Raw genomic sequence first — 19,083 nt, 5'->3', positions numbered from 1 at the left:
ATGCGTATGTTTTTACACAGTTAACCATGTTAACTTTGGTTCAGTAGTTATCATTGAAACTCCCATTAATTTTATTTCGTAATATTGTCATAATCGATACAACTATGCGGTTTGTTATTGCACCACTGTTAACCACAACGGGTTTACAAATCCTTCTCACAATATCTGGTACACTATACATTACATACACGTGCGAATATTTGCTCAATCATGTAGACAATAAAAATCAAACGCATATTTAAAATACCCGGAATCCAATTTGGTACAAACGAATGCCCAAATATGTATCGGTAGATGATTCGTATTCGAATGTTCTTCTGCGACCTCTGTTTAAATATTTATCAGGTAATGACGCTTCCATATAAGGTTAAAATCCCGCGGATACACATTTAACCCGAATATTTGACCATAAATGGAGATATCGCGCTGACTTTATTGAGAAAGGTGACAACGCTACATTTAAAATGGTTTAAGTATAACAGTGTCTGATTACGCGTATGTGTGCATAAACTTACATTGTTTAAGTAAATTATACATGCTTGCATCGTTCGCTAACGTTGTAGTTAATTAGGTTATTAAGGGCAATTATGTTTTTGTCACGAATTATGTGCACATTTAGTAGTATAAAATGAATTGTCTGCATTTTTATTATATTTGTTTATTTTCTTTGAAGTTTGAAGTTTATTTATAGTACGTTCTCTTCTCGCAAAAAAGCGAATATAAAGTATGGCTCAAACGGGTCAAAAATATTTTATGGCTCGGGTCGGCGGGTCAAAATGCGAATACCCAATACTATTCGGGTCGGATCGGGTAGACTAATTAATTTATTTAATTTTCAATTAATACTAATAATTAATTTTCATATTTTTGCGCATTTAATATTCAACTGTTTGTCAAGTAAAATTGTTTAGAATGTTATTATTTGTATTTGCTTAATCTATTTATGAATGGAATACTGAATTGCGTGAAACATTTTTTAGATATACACAACCTTGTTGATCGAAATCAGCAAATGCGAGTATTGCATGCCGAGAATGGCCTTATGTAAGTATCATTCACATGGACAAGCAAAATACTGGTAAATCAAAAATAAAGCTTTTCTTACTTTGATGAGAGAAGCCAAAATAACGCCTACTGTTAGATCTAACTGCCACCAATTTAGGATTTGAATAGCAAATAATACTATACGTTAACGCTTTCGGTGCGTCTCTTTTATTTATTTATGAATATTAAGAAGAGTAACAATGCTTAAACTGATGAAGAATGTCCTTTTAATGCACTTGTTTCATTAATCTATACATTAAAAATATAATGTGCATCTCTCTCTCTCGAAAAATAAACTCAGGTTACACCTGACTACAACTACTAGTGATTGACATTGAATTAAATCTACTTATAAAGCCCAATGCCTAAAAAAGACTTCCCATTTTCTGTTTTCATCATTGTCTGCCGGATTCGTCATCTCGATATATAACTATTGTATATATACATGTAAAGACATGTCCACTCCCCCCCTCCCAACGAACTAGTTAAAATTGATTGTGTTTGAACACTCCATTTAATAGTTTCCCTTTGTATTGTGTATTATAGTATTGTATCATATGTTTACATTATGCATGCTATAGCTGATCAACTTGAACCGGATAATATTGTTAAAACCTGTTTTTGTCATGTTGCCCTTATTGTATACCTTGTATACTTGGGTGAAAATAAAGAGTTGTTCTGTTCTGTTCTGTAACTAGCGACCCGAACCGTTGTTGTTTTTGTTGAAGCATTTTTGACTCGGACCCGCGGATTCGTTTTTTTTGGTACCCGTTTTAACACTATAATTACTAAAGTTAATGCTATATGCGATCAGTTAAAGGGAGGCAAGCGAAACAGAGAACGTGTTCAGTTGTGTTGGAATTATATTCCCTGTAGCACTTTCCAATATAAGTTGTTGACTCCGGCTAGAAATAGTTCATAATCATTTGGAAGATACCGCACCTTAAAGTAATGGTTCTCATTTTATGCACATGATTGTTTTTAATCGTCATGACAATTTAAAAAATAATTGTAATAGATTCAACAAAGAATGTGAAAATGATGTTTAATGTAGTGGGGGCTTAATCAGACCCGGAGAAAAAGAAGATTGTGATGTCGCTAGCAATGTAAAATATTTAAATATGACAGTGGATACAATATCCGACTGTTAAGAGTAAGAATCTAGATGAAATTGCGACATGCAAACCAAATTGTCTATCTCGGTCAGAAGCGATTTCAGGACGGATTCAAAAGACTAACATATATTTAGTACATATTTACCATAAATAATGTGTGTGCGGTCGAATAGCATTTAGCTTTTGCAGAGCTGTGAAATATCAAAACGACGCACCTCTATAGGCTCCATTTAAAAGTTTTCCTGTCAATTTATGTGTCCCCGGAAGTACAACTTATGATTTTAAGCGTATCCCCATGTGGGATTCATAAGTTGGTTTACCGGGCGTGTAAAAGGGTACTTTTTCCTGAAATAACAATTGCTATATTTCCATATTGTAAATTGTATATCTCAACTTACTGGAATTTTTCAAATATTTTACCAGCCAGTTAACTTTTAACAATTGGTTGGATACACCTACCTCTTGACTTGGTTGTGCGCTTTAATGGAATGATCCTTTATGAAAAATGTTAAGTCTTTGTTGCATATGGGATATCTTATCTTATCTGAAAATACCGCAGACATAATTTTATTATTCTTGCTTATCTGAAAATGTTGCAGACATTATTTTATTATTCTTGCTTATCTGAAAATGTTGCAGACATTATTTTATTATTCTTGCTTATCTGAAAATGTTGCAGACATTATTTTATTATTCTTGCCTATATGAAAATACTGCAGACATTATTTTATTATTCTTGCTTAACGGAAAATACTGCAGACATTATTTTTATAAAATTATTACATTTTTAGAAAAAAAATCATTTTTTTTTCAATTGCGAATAAGTCCTTTCACATTTTACCGTATTATGTATCCATCTTTTGTTTGTAAAGATTGAGTAAATCATAAATGTACAAGATTGTATTCACGGTTTATGTCGTGTATGCTATTAGTAGAAAAGTTGTTATTTTAAAGGGATCTTTTCACGCTTTGGTAAATTGACAAAATTGAAAAAAGTTGTTTCAGATTCGCAAATTTTCGTTTTAGTTATGATATTTGTGAGGAAACAGTAATACTGAACATTTACCATGGTCTAATATAGCCATTATATGCATCTTTTGACGATTTTAAAACCTAAAAATTATAAAGCGTTGCAACGCGAAACGATTGAATAATTTGGAGAGTTCTGTTTTTGTAGTTAAATTTTGAGAAACTACGAAGATTGCTTATATAAGGTATAAAATACGTCAGGTATGTGTACTCGGTGGAATAGCTCAGTAGGCTAAAGCGTTTTTACTTCAGGACTCTGGCAGGACTCCAGGGGTCACTGGTTCGAAACCTGCTCCGGGCAATGTTCTTTTCCTTTTTTAAATTTTATTCTTGATTTTTTACTGGAGCTTTTACGATCCAATGTTTACAATTATCAATATAAAGCATTTAATGAATAAGTTAAAAAATGCCAAAATCTGTGAAAAGGCCCCTTTAAGGTCATAGGCAGCTTAGCGAGCGAAGAAAGTCAAAGGTGCTCATTTCTGTATAAAATACTTGCAGTATTGATATGCTGCTGTTAGTCAAGGTAGTTTGTTGGCTATTGCTGATTCAACGACAGAATATGTTCATGGCGTTTGCGGCATGCATCAAGGCTTACAACTCATCTCTATAGTTCGTGCAGTGGAGGCCTTTTGATATTGCCTCTAGCTGCCACTTTCCCTATACGAACTGCACGTAGGCTTCAGCTCCTCTCTGTCCTGCCTCCATTGCTGACACATCTGTGAAGGTCCTTATTCATGCTTCTTGGGTATTATACAACCATGACTCAGTGCTCTCTTGCTAGCGTCACTGTGTTCATTTATTTTTGTGTGCGTTTATTATTGTGGTATAGATGGCGATGCTATATGCCCATATGAAGAACGTAGCAAATCGTGCGCGGCGTAGGGTGTGCATGTCGTATTAAAGGTGTAATACACTTATTATAGAAAACTTAGCCAGCCTAGCAATCGGAGAAAAATCAAAGCGGAGTAAATTATTACATGTAAGAAATGCTTTGAAACGGGAGCGGAATGAGAAATACGTTATTTGTAATTATTGTTTGTATTGGGCTCTTATTGGCGGAGATTTATCATGTTTCAGATTATTTTGACATCCAAATTTGCTTAATATTTACATACGTTTATGTTTGCACATAGCCATCGATACTGTTCATGCGTTTTGACAGCAAAAAGTATCTGTCAGTCAATCGTGGTCTACCGACTTATCAGAAAAAATCTTCTGCTGATTTTGCATGTTTTTCAGTGTTTTATTAGGTTTGTTTGTTTTTTAAAATAAAATAGAAGGGACATAACTTATATTTCGCACGTTGAACTTGTTGTATATATGAGCTCCCTTTAAATGGAATATAGTCACGACTATAAATATTTCTGTTAATTCTTCCTTTCACTTTTTGAAATATATTATTATTATTATTATTATTATTATTATTATTATTATTATTATTATTATTATTATTAGTAGTAGTAGTAGTAGTAGTAGTAGTATTAAAATTATCATCATTATTATTATTATTATTATTATTAGTAGTAGTAGTATAATTATAATTTTTACTTATTATTAATTATTATTATTGTTCAATTCTTGAAAATGTTCATCTAAGCAATGCGATTGTTACTTTCGTGAAGTTGTAAAGACTTTTTTTTACAGTTTTTCAAAATTTCAATTTTTCAAAAAATAATGTACACATTATCTTTCAATAAGCAAAATACATGTAGCACTCTTCTCTAAGAAGAACGTTCGCACATGTATGTTCATTTAGGAAGTAAGTGATATAATAAATCGCTTAAAAAGATTTCCATCAAACATTTGGTTAATACGCCTATGATTATCTTGGTGATGTAAATACGCCGTTCAAGTACGCCGTGGATATCGATAGCCTATATGATGTCTGGAAGTGAGTTCAAGTACGCCGTAGACATTGACAGCATATATGATGTCTTGGTAGTGAGTTCAAGTACGCCGTAGATATCGACAGCCTATATGATATCTTGGTAATGGGTTCAAGTACGCCGTAGATATCGATAGCCTATATGATGTCTTGGTAGTGAGTTCAAGTACGCAGTACATATCGAGAGCTTATATGATGTCTTGGTAGTGAGTTCAAGTACGGCGTACATATCAATAGCCTATATGATGTCTTGGAAGTGAGTTCAAGTACGCCGTAGATATCTACAACCTATATGATGACTTGGTAATGAGTTCAAGTACGCCGTAGATATCGACAGCCTATTTGATGTCTTGGTAATGAGTTCAAGTACGCCGTAGATATCGATAGCCTATATGATGTGTTGGTAGTGAGTTCAAGTACGCCGTAGATATCGATAGCCTATATGATGTCTTTGTAGTGAGTTCAAGGACGCCATAGATATTGACAGCCTAAATGATGTCTTGGTAGTGAGTTCAAGTACGCCGTATATATCGACAGCCTATATGATGCCTTGGTAGTGAGTTCAAGTACGCCGTCGATATCGACAGCCTATATGATGTCTTGGTAGTGAGTTCAAGTACGCCGTAGATATCGATAGCTTATTTGATGTCTTGGTTGTGAGTTCAAGTACGCCGTAGATATCGACAGCCTATATGATGTGTTGGTAGTGAATTAAAGTACGCCGTAGATATCGACAGCCTATATGATGTCTTGGTAGTGAGTTCAAGTACGCCGTAGATATCGATAGCTTATATGCTGTCTTTGTAATGAGTTCAAGTACGCCGTAGATATCGATAGCTTATATTATGTCTTTGTAATGAGTTCAATAACGCCGTAGATAGCGATAGCTTATATGATGTCTTGGTTGTGAGTTCAAGTACGCCGTAGATATCGATAGCTTATATGATGTCTTGGTAGTGAGTCCAATTCTTTCTAGAGTTCCCGGATTCGAATCCAAAAGCCGGAGTATTTATTTATATTTTACATTTTTCTTGCTTTTATAAATATTTTAACTATTTTCTTATAAGTATTTATTCACAAAGAAATTAAAGGATTTCAACTAGTGTGCGTTATGTTTGTCTTCATGGGTTTTCCGTGAGATATTCACTAAACACGTGATAAGATCGTATGGACAGATGTTATTTATTATATTTGTTATCTTTATTCACCTGATATAAGATTGTGTAATGTGAAGTGTCTTTCAATTGTAAAGGAAACTTTTTCTGCATTCTAGTTGTTTCTTCAGATTTCCAAAAAATGTCTACCCAATGAATTGATCTGATCGTTATAATTAAAAATTGATGATCGCCTGTAGCAACATTTCATTACATTTGAAAAAGAAACACAAATGCACTGTTTTATACCAGCAGTTGCGATTCCTTTATTAAACTAATAACAATGGCACTAATATATCGATCAGTCTGTTATCAGTCTGTAAATGATGAGGCTAATTACTGTAGTGGGGTAGGGGTTCAAATAAATAACACGCCGCCCGAGGTTCGATATTTATGTCCGAAAGTATATCGGAATTCTTGTATATATGTATATGTAAACACACATAACTGATTACAGAAACGTAAAAAACACACAAAATAACACAATTAAAGCGAGATTATATAATTGTGTCAAATATTTATTAATTTATATAAAATGTGTAAAAAACTTATTAAACATATATTTGTATATAAATTTAAATAAAAGTTAAGAAAAACATGTGTCGAAAAAATCCGAAATTAGCCAGATATTTATTTTTAATGAAATCGAAAAAGGCTGTACAGTCGAATTCGCCATCATGTAAATCATGCATGTACGTTGTGAATCTAAATTTAGTTTAACGGTTCATTTTAAATTCCTGCAACGATATCTATTCATACGGCACACGAAAACTAACCAAAAAGACGAATGCTTCGGCTATTGTAGGAAAATATGTACGAAATATCTTCGTCACAATCGGCTCGGGCGCTAATTTGTCTTTGCTGCATTTTATGAAATTCGTCTTCAATGTATAATTTTTCTTGCATATTTTTTGTTATTGTAACATGTTTTATCAATATATTACAATTTAACACATAAAAAAAATCGTATAATCTCGCTTTAACACTGTCACAACCTTCCAAACATAAATACAATATTTCAATATAATTAAATTTGTTTTAATTGCAGACAACTACATAATTGCAAAATACAAATAATATAAAACTCACCAGGTTGGTAGATACAAAAAACACAGTAATATTGTTAAAACAAGTATTTCTTTCGACAGCCTAGAAGCAAAAGAAAGCATGGTCAGTAATTTAAACTGAATTTTACTAGGTTTTTGGAACTGACCAATACATATCTTGTTTATCTGATAATCCTCATTCTCACTGGACAAAACAAGTATGACATCACAGTACATGACTGGACGCAGACAGGACAAGAGACTGAATCTCACTAGAGATGTAAATGGACACATACAAGACAAGGGAAATACGGTGACAGTATACTAAATAACCGTTTCATGTAGGCTGTACTCTCTAAAAAAATATCATAGATGACTCGAAAACATGTTTTGCACTTTAAACTATTGTTCTGGCTTTATCTTTAAGAGATAGTGGTAGGTCATGAATAGGTGTTCATTACTTAATCCCTGAAATATGATAAACTAAGATACTATAAAAACTTTTCACTGAAAAAGGTTACATTCCACTAGAAAACGACCGGAAAAATAGTTTCAAAACAGTCGATTTTTACTTTTGACAAGTTCTTTCTAGGTGCGTACATGACATATATTTTTTATTGCACAAGTCAATTCCGCCTAGAATGGCCTTTAAGAAAAGGTATGGTTATGGGGGTCTCTATGTGCAAAATGTTGCATTTATTTTCGCCTCAAGATGTCGCTTCTAGATTGAATCATATAGGGAAACTATTTAGTATATTGTGACCTAAACGTGAACCAGGCCCCGTCACAAAGGAGCTGTATTTACATAAACTCAACATTTTTGTGGATGGGGTATTGCGTTTAACGGGTTAAATGCGCTTGTTTCATGAATTTTTAGGAGTATTGCGAGTTTTTAAAAACCCTGCTTTTTCAGAGGAAAATAAAATAAAATCGAACAAAACTCGTCTTGAGCATTTCAAATCGCAAATATTTGTGCTGAAAGGACCCTAAAACACGTTTTAATAGTTGTTCACATCTTTCTCGAGATAGCTTGTAACAATATTTCAGTATTTTTACTGATTGTTATTATTTAGGGTAGTCTTTTACCCCTGAACGCACTTTCTAAATCAAAGCTCCGACCGCGAAAGCCAGATGGCTTACCAGGCGTTATTATAAAATGCATTTTCAAGCATTTCTACGTGAAAGATCGATCTGAAATTTGGCACGCACATGAAAAATTGGTTTATAATTATCAAGAAGTGCGTATTTCTCGCGATGTTAACATTAAACGTTGTCTTATATAAACACAAACCAGGCCCATGCACAAAGGAGCTATATTTACATAAACTCACCATTTTTTGGTGGGGTATTCAGCGATTTTGCAAGTTTCACGGAATAAATGCGAAAAAAAAGAAGCTTTTTCAGAGGAAAATAAAAAAAAACGTACAAAAACTCTTCTTGAGATCTCAAATCGCAACAATTTTTGCAGAAAGGACCTAAAACACGTTTTGATAGTTGTTTAGTTCTTTATCGAGATAGCTTGTAACAATATTCCAGTACGTTTACTGATTGTTCCTATTTACGGTAGTCTTTTTACTCCTGAACCCCCTTTCTAAATCAAATCTACGACGGTGAAGGCCAGGTGGCTTACCAGGCGTTATTATATAATGCATTTTCAAGCATTTCTACGTGAAAGATCGATCTGGCATGCACATTGAAAATAGGTTTATAATTATCAAGTAGTGCGTATTTTTCTCGATGTTAACTTAAAAACGTTGTCTTAAATGTTACATTATACTAAATAACCGTTTCATGTACTCTCTAAAAAATATCATAGTTGACTCGAAAGCATGTTTTGCACTTTTTACTATTGTTCTGGCTTTATATTTTGGAGAAAGTGGTAGGGCATGAAGGGTGTTCGCTAATAATACCATTAATATAATAAACTGAAAGACTATAATAAACATTGCACCGAAAAAGGTTACATTCCACTAGAAAACGGCCGGAAAAAAATGCAATAACCGAAGATATTTCGTACATATTTTCCTACAATAACCGAAGCATTCGTCTTTTTAGTTAGTTTTCGTGTGTCGTATGAATAGATATCGTTGCAGGAATTCGTAATGAACCGTTAAACTAAATTTAGATTCACATCGTACATGCATGATTTACATGCTGGCGAATTCGACTGTACAGCTTTTTCGATTTCAGAATTAAATATCTTCTTAACTTTTATTTTAATTTATATAAAAATATATGTTTAATAAGTTGTTTACACATTTAATATAAATTAATAAATATTTGACAAAATCGTATAATCTCGCTTTAAACTCGTACACTAACGTGACCCGATTTTGCTGTTGTAAAATCGAATATTTTATGACAAATGGCAGAACATTTCAAAAGCATTGACACACATTTCACAAACATCGCTGATAAAGGTTACGATATATGATTTATTATAAAAATAAATCAAATATTGAATGCTTGTATAATGTTTTAAAATAAATACATCAACACAATACTTTCTTTACCTTCAACTTTCTGGCTGTATGAAAGAACGCATCGTTAATATGTGTTTATCTTATTTTTCTAATTTGTATTATTTGTTAAGAATTTTTTTTTTTTCCATTTTATCACTTCGTATTTTGGGATCACGTGTTAAATAATTATAAATTCTTCGAAATTAGAGTACGGCAAAACCTGTTATTCTTTATTATATTTGAGAATGAATAACATACAACTAGTTTGCTTTAGACTTAGAAATTCGTATACATCATTTAATCTATTTTAATATTTCAAAAACTGTCTTCATCATTGTGTACAGAACACGTTTAACAAAACGCGTAGTATATTTAGCTACACGTTTCGAGTAAGTAATCCACACTGCTTAACATCGCACTTGACCCTTGAGCAAGGGATTCATTATATCTCCTTCAATATAGCAAACAAGACCAACTGGGATTTAGCTGAATATCTTTTAAAGTCTCACGAGTAATTGCCAAGGTGTGGGGTTCAGGTGGATGAGAATGTTATGCAGTTTTATCTACATTTGTCTATTGAGTGGCACTTCATTTGGCAATGAGGGAAAACATTGACATTCATAATGACAAAAAGAGTGATAAGCTTGTTAAGTACATGCGAAAATTTGACCTACATCGCTTAATTTATATCAATCTAAACCTTTTTTTTATTCAAGTTTTAATTCTGACAGATTATTAGACTATGGTTTATAAACCGTAATTCACGCTGTGTGTTTGCCTGTCTTTAATTTTGAATTCGTAACCAAGTTCTGAAAGATGAAAACTTATCTAAGCATTTCATTGCAAGGATTTATGGTCAATCTAATGTGAATGCTATTTACTTCTATGATTAATAAGAATTCACTACGCAATCCTCTCACAATGTGTGCCAGTTGTCCATGCCTTTAAACGTTGATAAAGAAGATACATGTCAGATTTGAACCTTCAGATGTCGTATTATTATCGACTGGTTGTATCAAATAGTCTGTTTTGGTTGTTGCTACAACTTCATTCCAGAGTAAAGCAGCCATCCATTGTTAAAATGACGATAAATATAACATGGAGAGCCTATTAAAACAAAGAAACATCAAACATTTTTGTTCAGTCGTTATTTACTTGGAATTGCTTGGAATTGCGTATCCCCTCAAAATTATTTGAGACCGGGAAAGCAATAATAAGCAATAGCAAAATATTCGATTGTACGGTAAGCATAATTGTGTTTAAATTTTAGTGTTTTTAACATATTAATGATTTGTCAAAGGCGATGCCATTAAAAAGACACACAGTTAAACAAAGTCTTTATTGCATTTTATAGTCACATATTTTGTTGATTTTTTTCTTCTTGTATTTTCGTTTTCATTGTGGTCCATTTGTGTAAGACATAGTTGTCTGACGAAACTGTACTGGAGGAACGCAACATGAAGTGATTATCCCCTATCGTGATATCTCAAACTCATTTTGTTATCATTTCATAGTTCAAGATGCTTGTTTATCAATATTTGTGGACTGACCACTTCAGACTTTAAGATACTTTCGTTCTAACATCTGACAAATCAATTTCAGAGCTAGTCCAAATATTAAGAGTTAATCGGTGCATTCTGAGCGATTTTAACCCATTTATGCCAAGTGGACTCTCCCATCCGTCTAAATTGGATCAATTTATTTCCAAAATTAGGGATGTCTCGTATATTTATTTCTATATTTAAAATATTTCTTACAGAAATTCCTTTAAGCAAACAGCGCAGACCCTGATGAGACGCCGCATCATGCGGCGTCTCATCTGCGTCTACGCTGTTTGCCAAGGCCTTTTTTCTAGACGCTAGGCATAAATTGGTTAATTAATACGGGACAGAATCCACATTTTTTTTAAATATTTAATGCCAATTTTGTAGAGTATATTAAAACAAATTTAAGACGTTTTCGGTCAATCTGCAAAATATCGATACACCACAGTTATTCTAGAATTTCGTTTTTGAACCTAGAATGCCAGATTGTTTTCGCTTATGTGTTGATCAGCATCTGTTTGACAATACACGTGTATGTGCGTTAAGCGTATTCACTCATTCCTTTATATATTGGTGCACTGTGGTATGCTCTGTTTAATGTGTACCAGTATACCACATATATACTGTTTTCTGTTTCGTTGACCTCAAGGAGATACACTTTCCTTAACAATCTAAATTTGATTTTATTTCAGTCCATTAAATAATATTTCAAACATATGACTTGTGTATATAAGTTTACTCTGTTTTTAATATTGACTACTGTGTTGATCGCTGGAGAAGTGTAAGATACTGTTCTTTGTTTACATATTATGCTTATGCTTCTTGTTCATTATTGTAACCTGTATATATATATATATATATATATATATATATACACTATGTCAACACTATGTCAACTCAGTATGCATAGTCTAAACATCACTCGAACGCTAATACTGAAGTATTATGGCGATTGACACATTTTGCCAACAAATATATTATATGTAATCTAAACATCACCCGAACGCTAATATTGAAGTATTATGACGATTGACACATTTTGCCAACAGATTATATATAATCTAAACATTACCAGAACATTAATCATGAAGTTAGCCATCCATTTCAATGTTTTTCTTTTCTTCCTTGTGCATTCAACTACTTACAGTTTTTGAAAGCTTATCTTATAAGTTCACTTAGCACCTTGTTATTTTGGTAGACATTTGTGTTATTGTGTGTGAATTCTTATAAATTTCAATTCCCGAAAGTAACATTGAGAGTGTGTGTTGGTGCAAGATGTATAACATCAACGTAAATTTATTTTTGCGCTTTTTACACGAAAGGCAAACAATAGTTATAGATGGGTAATGAAAGATTTTTTAATAATAATTACAATTACTAATAAAATAAAAAGCGCGCGTAATAACAACAACACATGGCAAATTCATAGTGGATGCGCGCTTAAAGTGATATTATGGTCATTTTTCACTGTTGAATTGAGCTGAAAAGAATTAACAGGTCAAAATAGTAAGTTAAAATGTGGTTACTGACCAATTATCTGCAACTCATCTTGCTACCAGTTGTTTATAAAAGTATATTTTATATTATATATTTTACGTGACCCACCCAGTCCTGTAAGCCGAAATGATCCGTAAAACAAAAATGTGTCTTTGTGTCGTGTAAACGAATCTGCACTAAAACTAAATTTAGGTTCACATTGTACATGCGTGATCAGTTGTCAAACGAAAGTACGGTTGATATTCAAATGCATTATTTTTCTCTTTCAGGGATATTGCTTTACTATGTTGATGCTGCATTAACAAATATAAGTGTATATGAAGTGAAAACACCAAAAATAAACAACGGTTGCGATAGACACCTATAAACTGTTAGATGCCCATAATATCACTTTAAGGTAATGAAAGCATGAACTTAAAATAATAAATTGGTATTAATGCATTTTTAAGCATTATTTCACAGAACAAGATGTGAATCATAATAAATATTGTTTAATAACTGTCTTAATTACTGTCAAAGGGAAAAGGTCGGGAAAAACAAATCATTTTTTATGGAATTGTGCGCAAAACTTCCAGTCAGGCGGTCAAGCCATTAATTAAAGATCACGTGATTGACCAGACTGTCCCTAAAATGTGCAGCGGATTTTTAATCTTTCCTCGGAATACAATAACGACCACAGTGGTTTTTCTAATCAAATTTGTCAAAGAGAAATATAAAAATAATAATTAAATTTGTCAGACTTAAAATCCAACAATGGGTCATCAGGGATTAGGCAGGCAATGGGTAGGGATGGCGCTAGACTTTATGAGACCACTCCCAGTAACAACGGGGAAGAACAAATATATATCATGCAAGTACTGGCCGACCACTTTACAAAATATCCAGAAGAATTTGCGGTGGTAAATAAAAGAATCACTAGACGCTGTATCTAATCCTGTAAATAAAGATAGCGAGGATTAGTGCAAGGCAATCCAAGGGCAATCACAGGTGATCAGCGTGTGGCTTTGATATTCATTAGTAAAAAAACATCATTTTGAATGAAAAATTATCAAATTATAACGAAAAATCAACTTTTCTGAAAAAATAATCACTAAAATGAAATCGGTCTTTTCAATGCAGAAATGAATTTCGTTTCGGGCAATGCACATATCTTGCAATATTTTTACAAACGCTAGGTCAAATTATAAGAAAAAACACGATACACAATTCGCGTTACCTACTCGTCATCGATCTGACCCTATCCAAGACTAAAATCTTTTTTTACTAATTAATATCATAGCCACACGCTAACCACCTGTGAAGGTAATGGGTAAGTTGAGCGGAACAACCGCATTCGTCTTAAAATGACGGCACTGAGAACTCAGTAAATGATATGTTTAAAAGTGTTTCTAATGATAAAAGCTGCCTGATACGAATTGCCCATTTCTTAAGTATGACATGTGTCAGGATACTCATTTACACTTAATTATATGAACAAAAACTATTACCAATAGCTAAATAAACGACGATGTACTCAGAAAACCTCTATTAAAATATCAAACTGCGGAATCCAGACCAATAAACTGTTAAATACATGAATTCCTAAAACGGTCAGTGGTTGCTATACAGTACTTGAGAGGAACTTTCAGTACCTCATTTATCGATGGTACACTATTGCTTATTCGAACGTCAATCAATTCTGTTTGTAACTAAGTAAGACCTGACTTATTCAACTACTTTGACGGAGTTGGTTTATAGACGAAGAAAGTGCTTATCTCATATTTACAATTTTATTTACACCATTCTGTTGTTTCCATAATGCGGCTACTGCGTGAGTATCACAGTTATTCTATACAATGTTATGTTACATTTTTGTATAAGCGTCATACCGTTTCACAATTTTATAAAAAAACCATCACTACTGAAAATTGCTTTATTTAATATATATTTGTTTTAATTATGTTTGCCTTTATAGATGTGTTGCATTAAAACTATATGTAGCTTCACACTTATAAAATCAAATTATATAAATTCAAACTTTGAAGTATGATCATGAAACAAAGATTTGGTGTTTTATGTATGTACGTCCATCGTATGAGTCATGTAACTGCTTTGAACGTTTTGAAGTTGTATGTGCTTTACAAGGAACATATATAATTACATAACACAAAATTAACTTTAAGAATGTAAAGAGGCATTTTCACATTTTGGTTAATTGACAAAATAAAAAAAAACTTGTTTCAGATTCGCAATTGTTCGTTGTAGCTATGATATTTGTGAGGAAAAAGTTATACTGAACATTTACCATGCTCTAAAATATCCATTTCATGCATCTTTTGACGATTTTAAAACCTGAAAATTATAAAGCGTTGCAACGCGAAACGATTGAATAATTTGGAGTGTTCTGTTGTTATATTTTGTTAAACTACGAGGATTGTTTATATAAAGTATAAATTACATCAGTTATTGTTTGAGCGCGGATGGTCGAGTGGTCTAAGCGATAGAATTTTACTCCAAGGGTTAGTTGTTCGAGCCCAGTTGAGGGTAACTTTTTTGTTCTTTAATTTTATTCTTTTTTTTACTGGAGATTTTTAGATTCCATGTTTACATTTATTAATACAAATCATTTAATGACACACTTCAATACATGATAAAATGTGTGAAAATGCCCCTTTAAGAAATATATCAGTAGATTGTACATACATAAGGTAAACATTTCTAATAAAACAGTTTTTTAAGTGATTTCATGTTCCATCACTGAATTCGATTTCCTTAATTTACGTAATAAGTTATGTATTTGTATATACATTAATTCTCAAAAAAGTGTTTGCTACATTTATTATTTAAATATTTAGTGAGTCTAAACGTATTTTAATATGTGTTTCAGCCTATTTGACATTGATCTTAGCAATAGGAAGGTATGGTATTCTTATTAAATCATAGCTTAAAAAGGCTCTCTTTATCTAAACCTGTACATCTGCTTACATTTATTCTACAATAGCAATCATTTTCCTTTCACTTTCATATCGGTCACACTTTTTGTTTGATCGTCATCGATATGAAGAAAAGAACAGGGCAATCGGAAACTATATATTTGTTTACTACTTATATTACGGCGTACACTAAATCCAAAGTTTGATAATTTACGGAAGTGCTTAGTAATATCATAATAATAATCGATTTTTTTAAGTAGCATTCTTTGTAATGGGTAACCGAGAGCATTACTAACAAAAACCTCCTTGTTTGTCTTGTTAAAGCATAAAGTAAACAGTTCGTTATTCATATATTTACTTGTTTAAAAGTGAAAGTTCACCATGCGCATGTAGAATATTCAACTTAATACAAAACACAAAATTGTGATTTTCATAACCGTTTGTTTTTCGTTAATATGTAATGACCCCTATTTTGATCACAATAAAATGCTCAAAGTGATTAATAAAACGTTGCAAATGTAAAATAACCTTCTTTTGGATCACCATGTCGTTGATTCTAGTATAAGCGAGAATATAACTGAAATACATAAATCAGGAAAACATCAGACATTAACAAATACAATTCAGAAAAGAATGTCTATTTTGCGTTTATTAAGATCTTGAATACGAAATTCTTTAAAATAATTGGTAAAATTCCATAATGATATTTTGGAGCAGAAATTTCTGTTTTTTAGTAGGTGTTTATTCGTTAAGCATAACCATGCTTTAGTATCTGCAGTTAGATTAATCTGTATTAGTTATTTGGGTTAATATCACTATCTCACATTTTGATTCTGGAAATAAAAAACGTATATGTTTGGTGCATAAGCAAAAATGTAACTTTCTATTTATTGCAGCATATTGGTCATTTCGCACAAACAAACATTGGGTGAGATTGGTAATACGTTGGCTTTAAATGTACGGCAAAGACGTGCCTCTTCAACTCCAACGTCGAATCTGTCTTATACAGGTTGTGGTCACTGGTCAGATTGGATCAGCAGGAATACCCCCTCAAGTTTGTCTACCAACGAAAGTGAACATTTCACAGATGCAGATTTGGACAAACTCTGTCCAACTGCAGGCGGAAACCAGGTCAAGGACTTCTGATGCAGAGACGAGAAAGGGGAAGCTATTCACGGCATCTTCAACAAAACAGACGTGTCCAATGTGTACATATACACGTGCGATAATATGTCTGCAACATGCCATGTCATAGCCACTTCTGTTCCCGGTGCTAGATGTCCGGATTACGCCATCCGCATAAAGTGTGAATGCCCTCCTACCACGACTACCGAGTCTACGACATCGATTCGCACCGCAACAAGTAGATACTCGACGGTTGCACCAAGTCCGACAATACTAGGTGGAACTGCGGTCGTAAATGTAACGACTGGAAACATAGGAACGATTGTAAACGTGGCTAGCACAGCAGCAAGTCCGACAATACTAGGTGGAACTGCGGTCTCAAATGTAACGACTGGAAACATAGGAACGACTGTAAACGTGGCAAGCACAGCTAGCGCAATTGATGGAGGCAGTACAACAAACGCTGGTGGAATGATAAAGACCACTAGTGGTAGCTGGAGTGGATATGATCACGGAACGGGAACAGTTGGCTATGTTTCTATTTCAGGAAATGGATTCCATGGAAATGGCTCCACTCTCGGGAATGGTACTGCTCACGGTTAGTAAATAAGCATCGTCATATTAGCATTTCCATAATCTAATGTTCGAACGGATATATAAAGAAACAGTTATACACACATTTAAGAACAGCAAACTCCTTTTTCTAGCTAGTCTGTTACTCCAGATTACTCCAATCATTTATTGAACAAAGTAACAATTCAATCAGTTTTTATAAATCTGTTTTACCCATGTTAATCATTTATCAAGACAACGTTTAAGATAGTCATGAAAAATAGGCCATTTACTAAAACTTTAACTTAAAATAATATTTTTGTAGGATTCACTTCAGTCGACATCAGCTCACAAACAACAAGCAGCAGCATTTTGAATTGGCTCATTCCAGTGATCGCTGGCATTAGTTTTCTTGCAGCCTTCTTGATCCTGCTTTTGTGCATATACAAAAAGAAACGCAAACAAGTCTCAGATGCCCAGGTTGATAACATGTAAAAATCCTAGTGGACACCATCAGTTGTTGATCTTTGTTAAGACCTTTGTTTATACACGATAATTTGGTTATTGCTATTGTGTTCTACATGTGTTATTTTTTATTTTATTATAAGAATCTTCGCATTACACACTAACATCGAAGTAATGGATAAACCTCACTACAAAACAACGCATTGTTAACGTTAAAGACTTATTCTTAATTACTTTGTGCGACAGTACAAAGCCAAATTTTATCAAATGTATACATATGATGCTGATTTCCTCCGTTTGGAGCACTCCTATAAATGCAGTAGACTTCACACCTTTGACAGAATATAACGAGTACAAGAGACCACGTTTCACAATGTTGTAGTACTGTTTGTCGCACGAATACATGCATTTACTTCTGGGACGCGAACATATATACTATATATTTCGGTTCATGAACACATATATTCTTATTGCTTAGTCGCGAAATAGATGCTGATACTTCCGGGTCGCGGATACATGCTAATACTACGATGTCGCGAAGCACATGCTAAATCTGCCGCATTTTTAACACATATGTCTATATAAGGTAAAAATGCAAAGATTTTTATTTGTTATTTCCTTACGATTTGTGGTAAGGCATATAATGGCCCGGCAGAATATGACATTTAGGCGGACTTGGGGTGAATAGTAAATATTAACGTGTTATTTTAGCGGTCATGTTTCTGATGAAGAATGAGCGTATGACGCGATTAAACGTTGCACTGTATCGTATTCAATCTAAATTTAAATTCACTTATGGATACACATGTTCTTTCAATTTCACACCCCTGAAAACACAATACACACAATGGGTAATTTTGTCGGATTAATGAATGCAACACTAAGTGTTAAATTTCGTTTACGGGAGGGTTTTTGTCCGCCTCCGTTTTTCATGGGAGGGTTTTTGGCCGCCCATGTTTGTTCATGGGAGGGTTTTCGTCCGCCCCCTATGAAAATGACGGGAGGGTTTTTATCCGGGAGGGGTTTTGTCCGTATTCCGATGAAGAATCCAAATGATGCCGGGCTGGTAACATTGCGGGTTTTGAGAAATCAAATTTTCAGCATTTTAACCTATGTGGTGATATACTATTGCCTTTATTCATTAATTTGGATCTTTTCAACCTACACTATCATTATATTATGCTGGTTTATGTTCTGGACAAGCATTACTCTAAAAACAAAAATCCATATTATACGGAAGATAGCTGCCA

The 19,083-nt window shown here is 33.3% G+C and overlaps 1 protein-coding gene across 2 annotated transcripts; it reads left to right on the top strand.

The window, feature by feature from the left end:
- Positions 1-14,425: 14,425 nt before the first annotated feature.
- Positions 14,426-17,948, top strand: LOC127873260 (mucin-5B-like). 2 transcript variants are annotated; one of them, XM_052417033.1, is made up of 4 exons: positions 14,426-14,589; positions 15,646-15,676; positions 16,588-17,414; positions 17,694-17,948. In XM_052417033.1, exons 3-4 carry the CDS (start codon positions 16,922-16,924, stop codon positions 17,861-17,863), a joined length of 663 nt encoding a protein of 220 aa, XP_052272993.1. In that variant the 5' UTR covers positions 14,426-14,589; positions 15,646-15,676; positions 16,588-16,921; the 3' UTR covers positions 17,864-17,948. The 2 variants fall into 2 exon arrangements, with proteins under 2 accessions (XP_052272993.1, XP_052272994.1); XM_052417034.1 differs by lacking the exon at positions 15,646-15,676.
- Positions 17,949-19,083: the final 1,135 nt, after the last annotated feature.

Source organism: Dreissena polymorpha, chromosome 3, assembly GCF_020536995.1.
Source record: "Dreissena polymorpha isolate Duluth1 chromosome 3, UMN_Dpol_1.0, whole genome shotgun sequence".
Taxonomy (NCBI): Eukaryota; Metazoa; Mollusca; class Bivalvia; order Myida; family Dreissenidae; genus Dreissena; species Dreissena polymorpha.
Note: the sequence above shows the minus strand (reverse complement) of the source record. Positions and strands in the feature narration are given on the sequence as shown.

What these genes read in the sequence shown, in the direction of transcription:
- LOC127873260 (XM_052417034.1), top strand. Translation starts at nt 16,922, where the DNA reads ATGTCTGCAACATGCCATGTCATAGCCACTTCTGTTCCCGGTGCTAGA. An exon ending in CGGGAATGGTACTGCTCACG is followed by an intron (nt 17,415 to 17,693) that starts GTTAGTAAATAA and finishes ATATTTTTGTAG; the next exon opens with GATTCACTTCAGTCGACATC.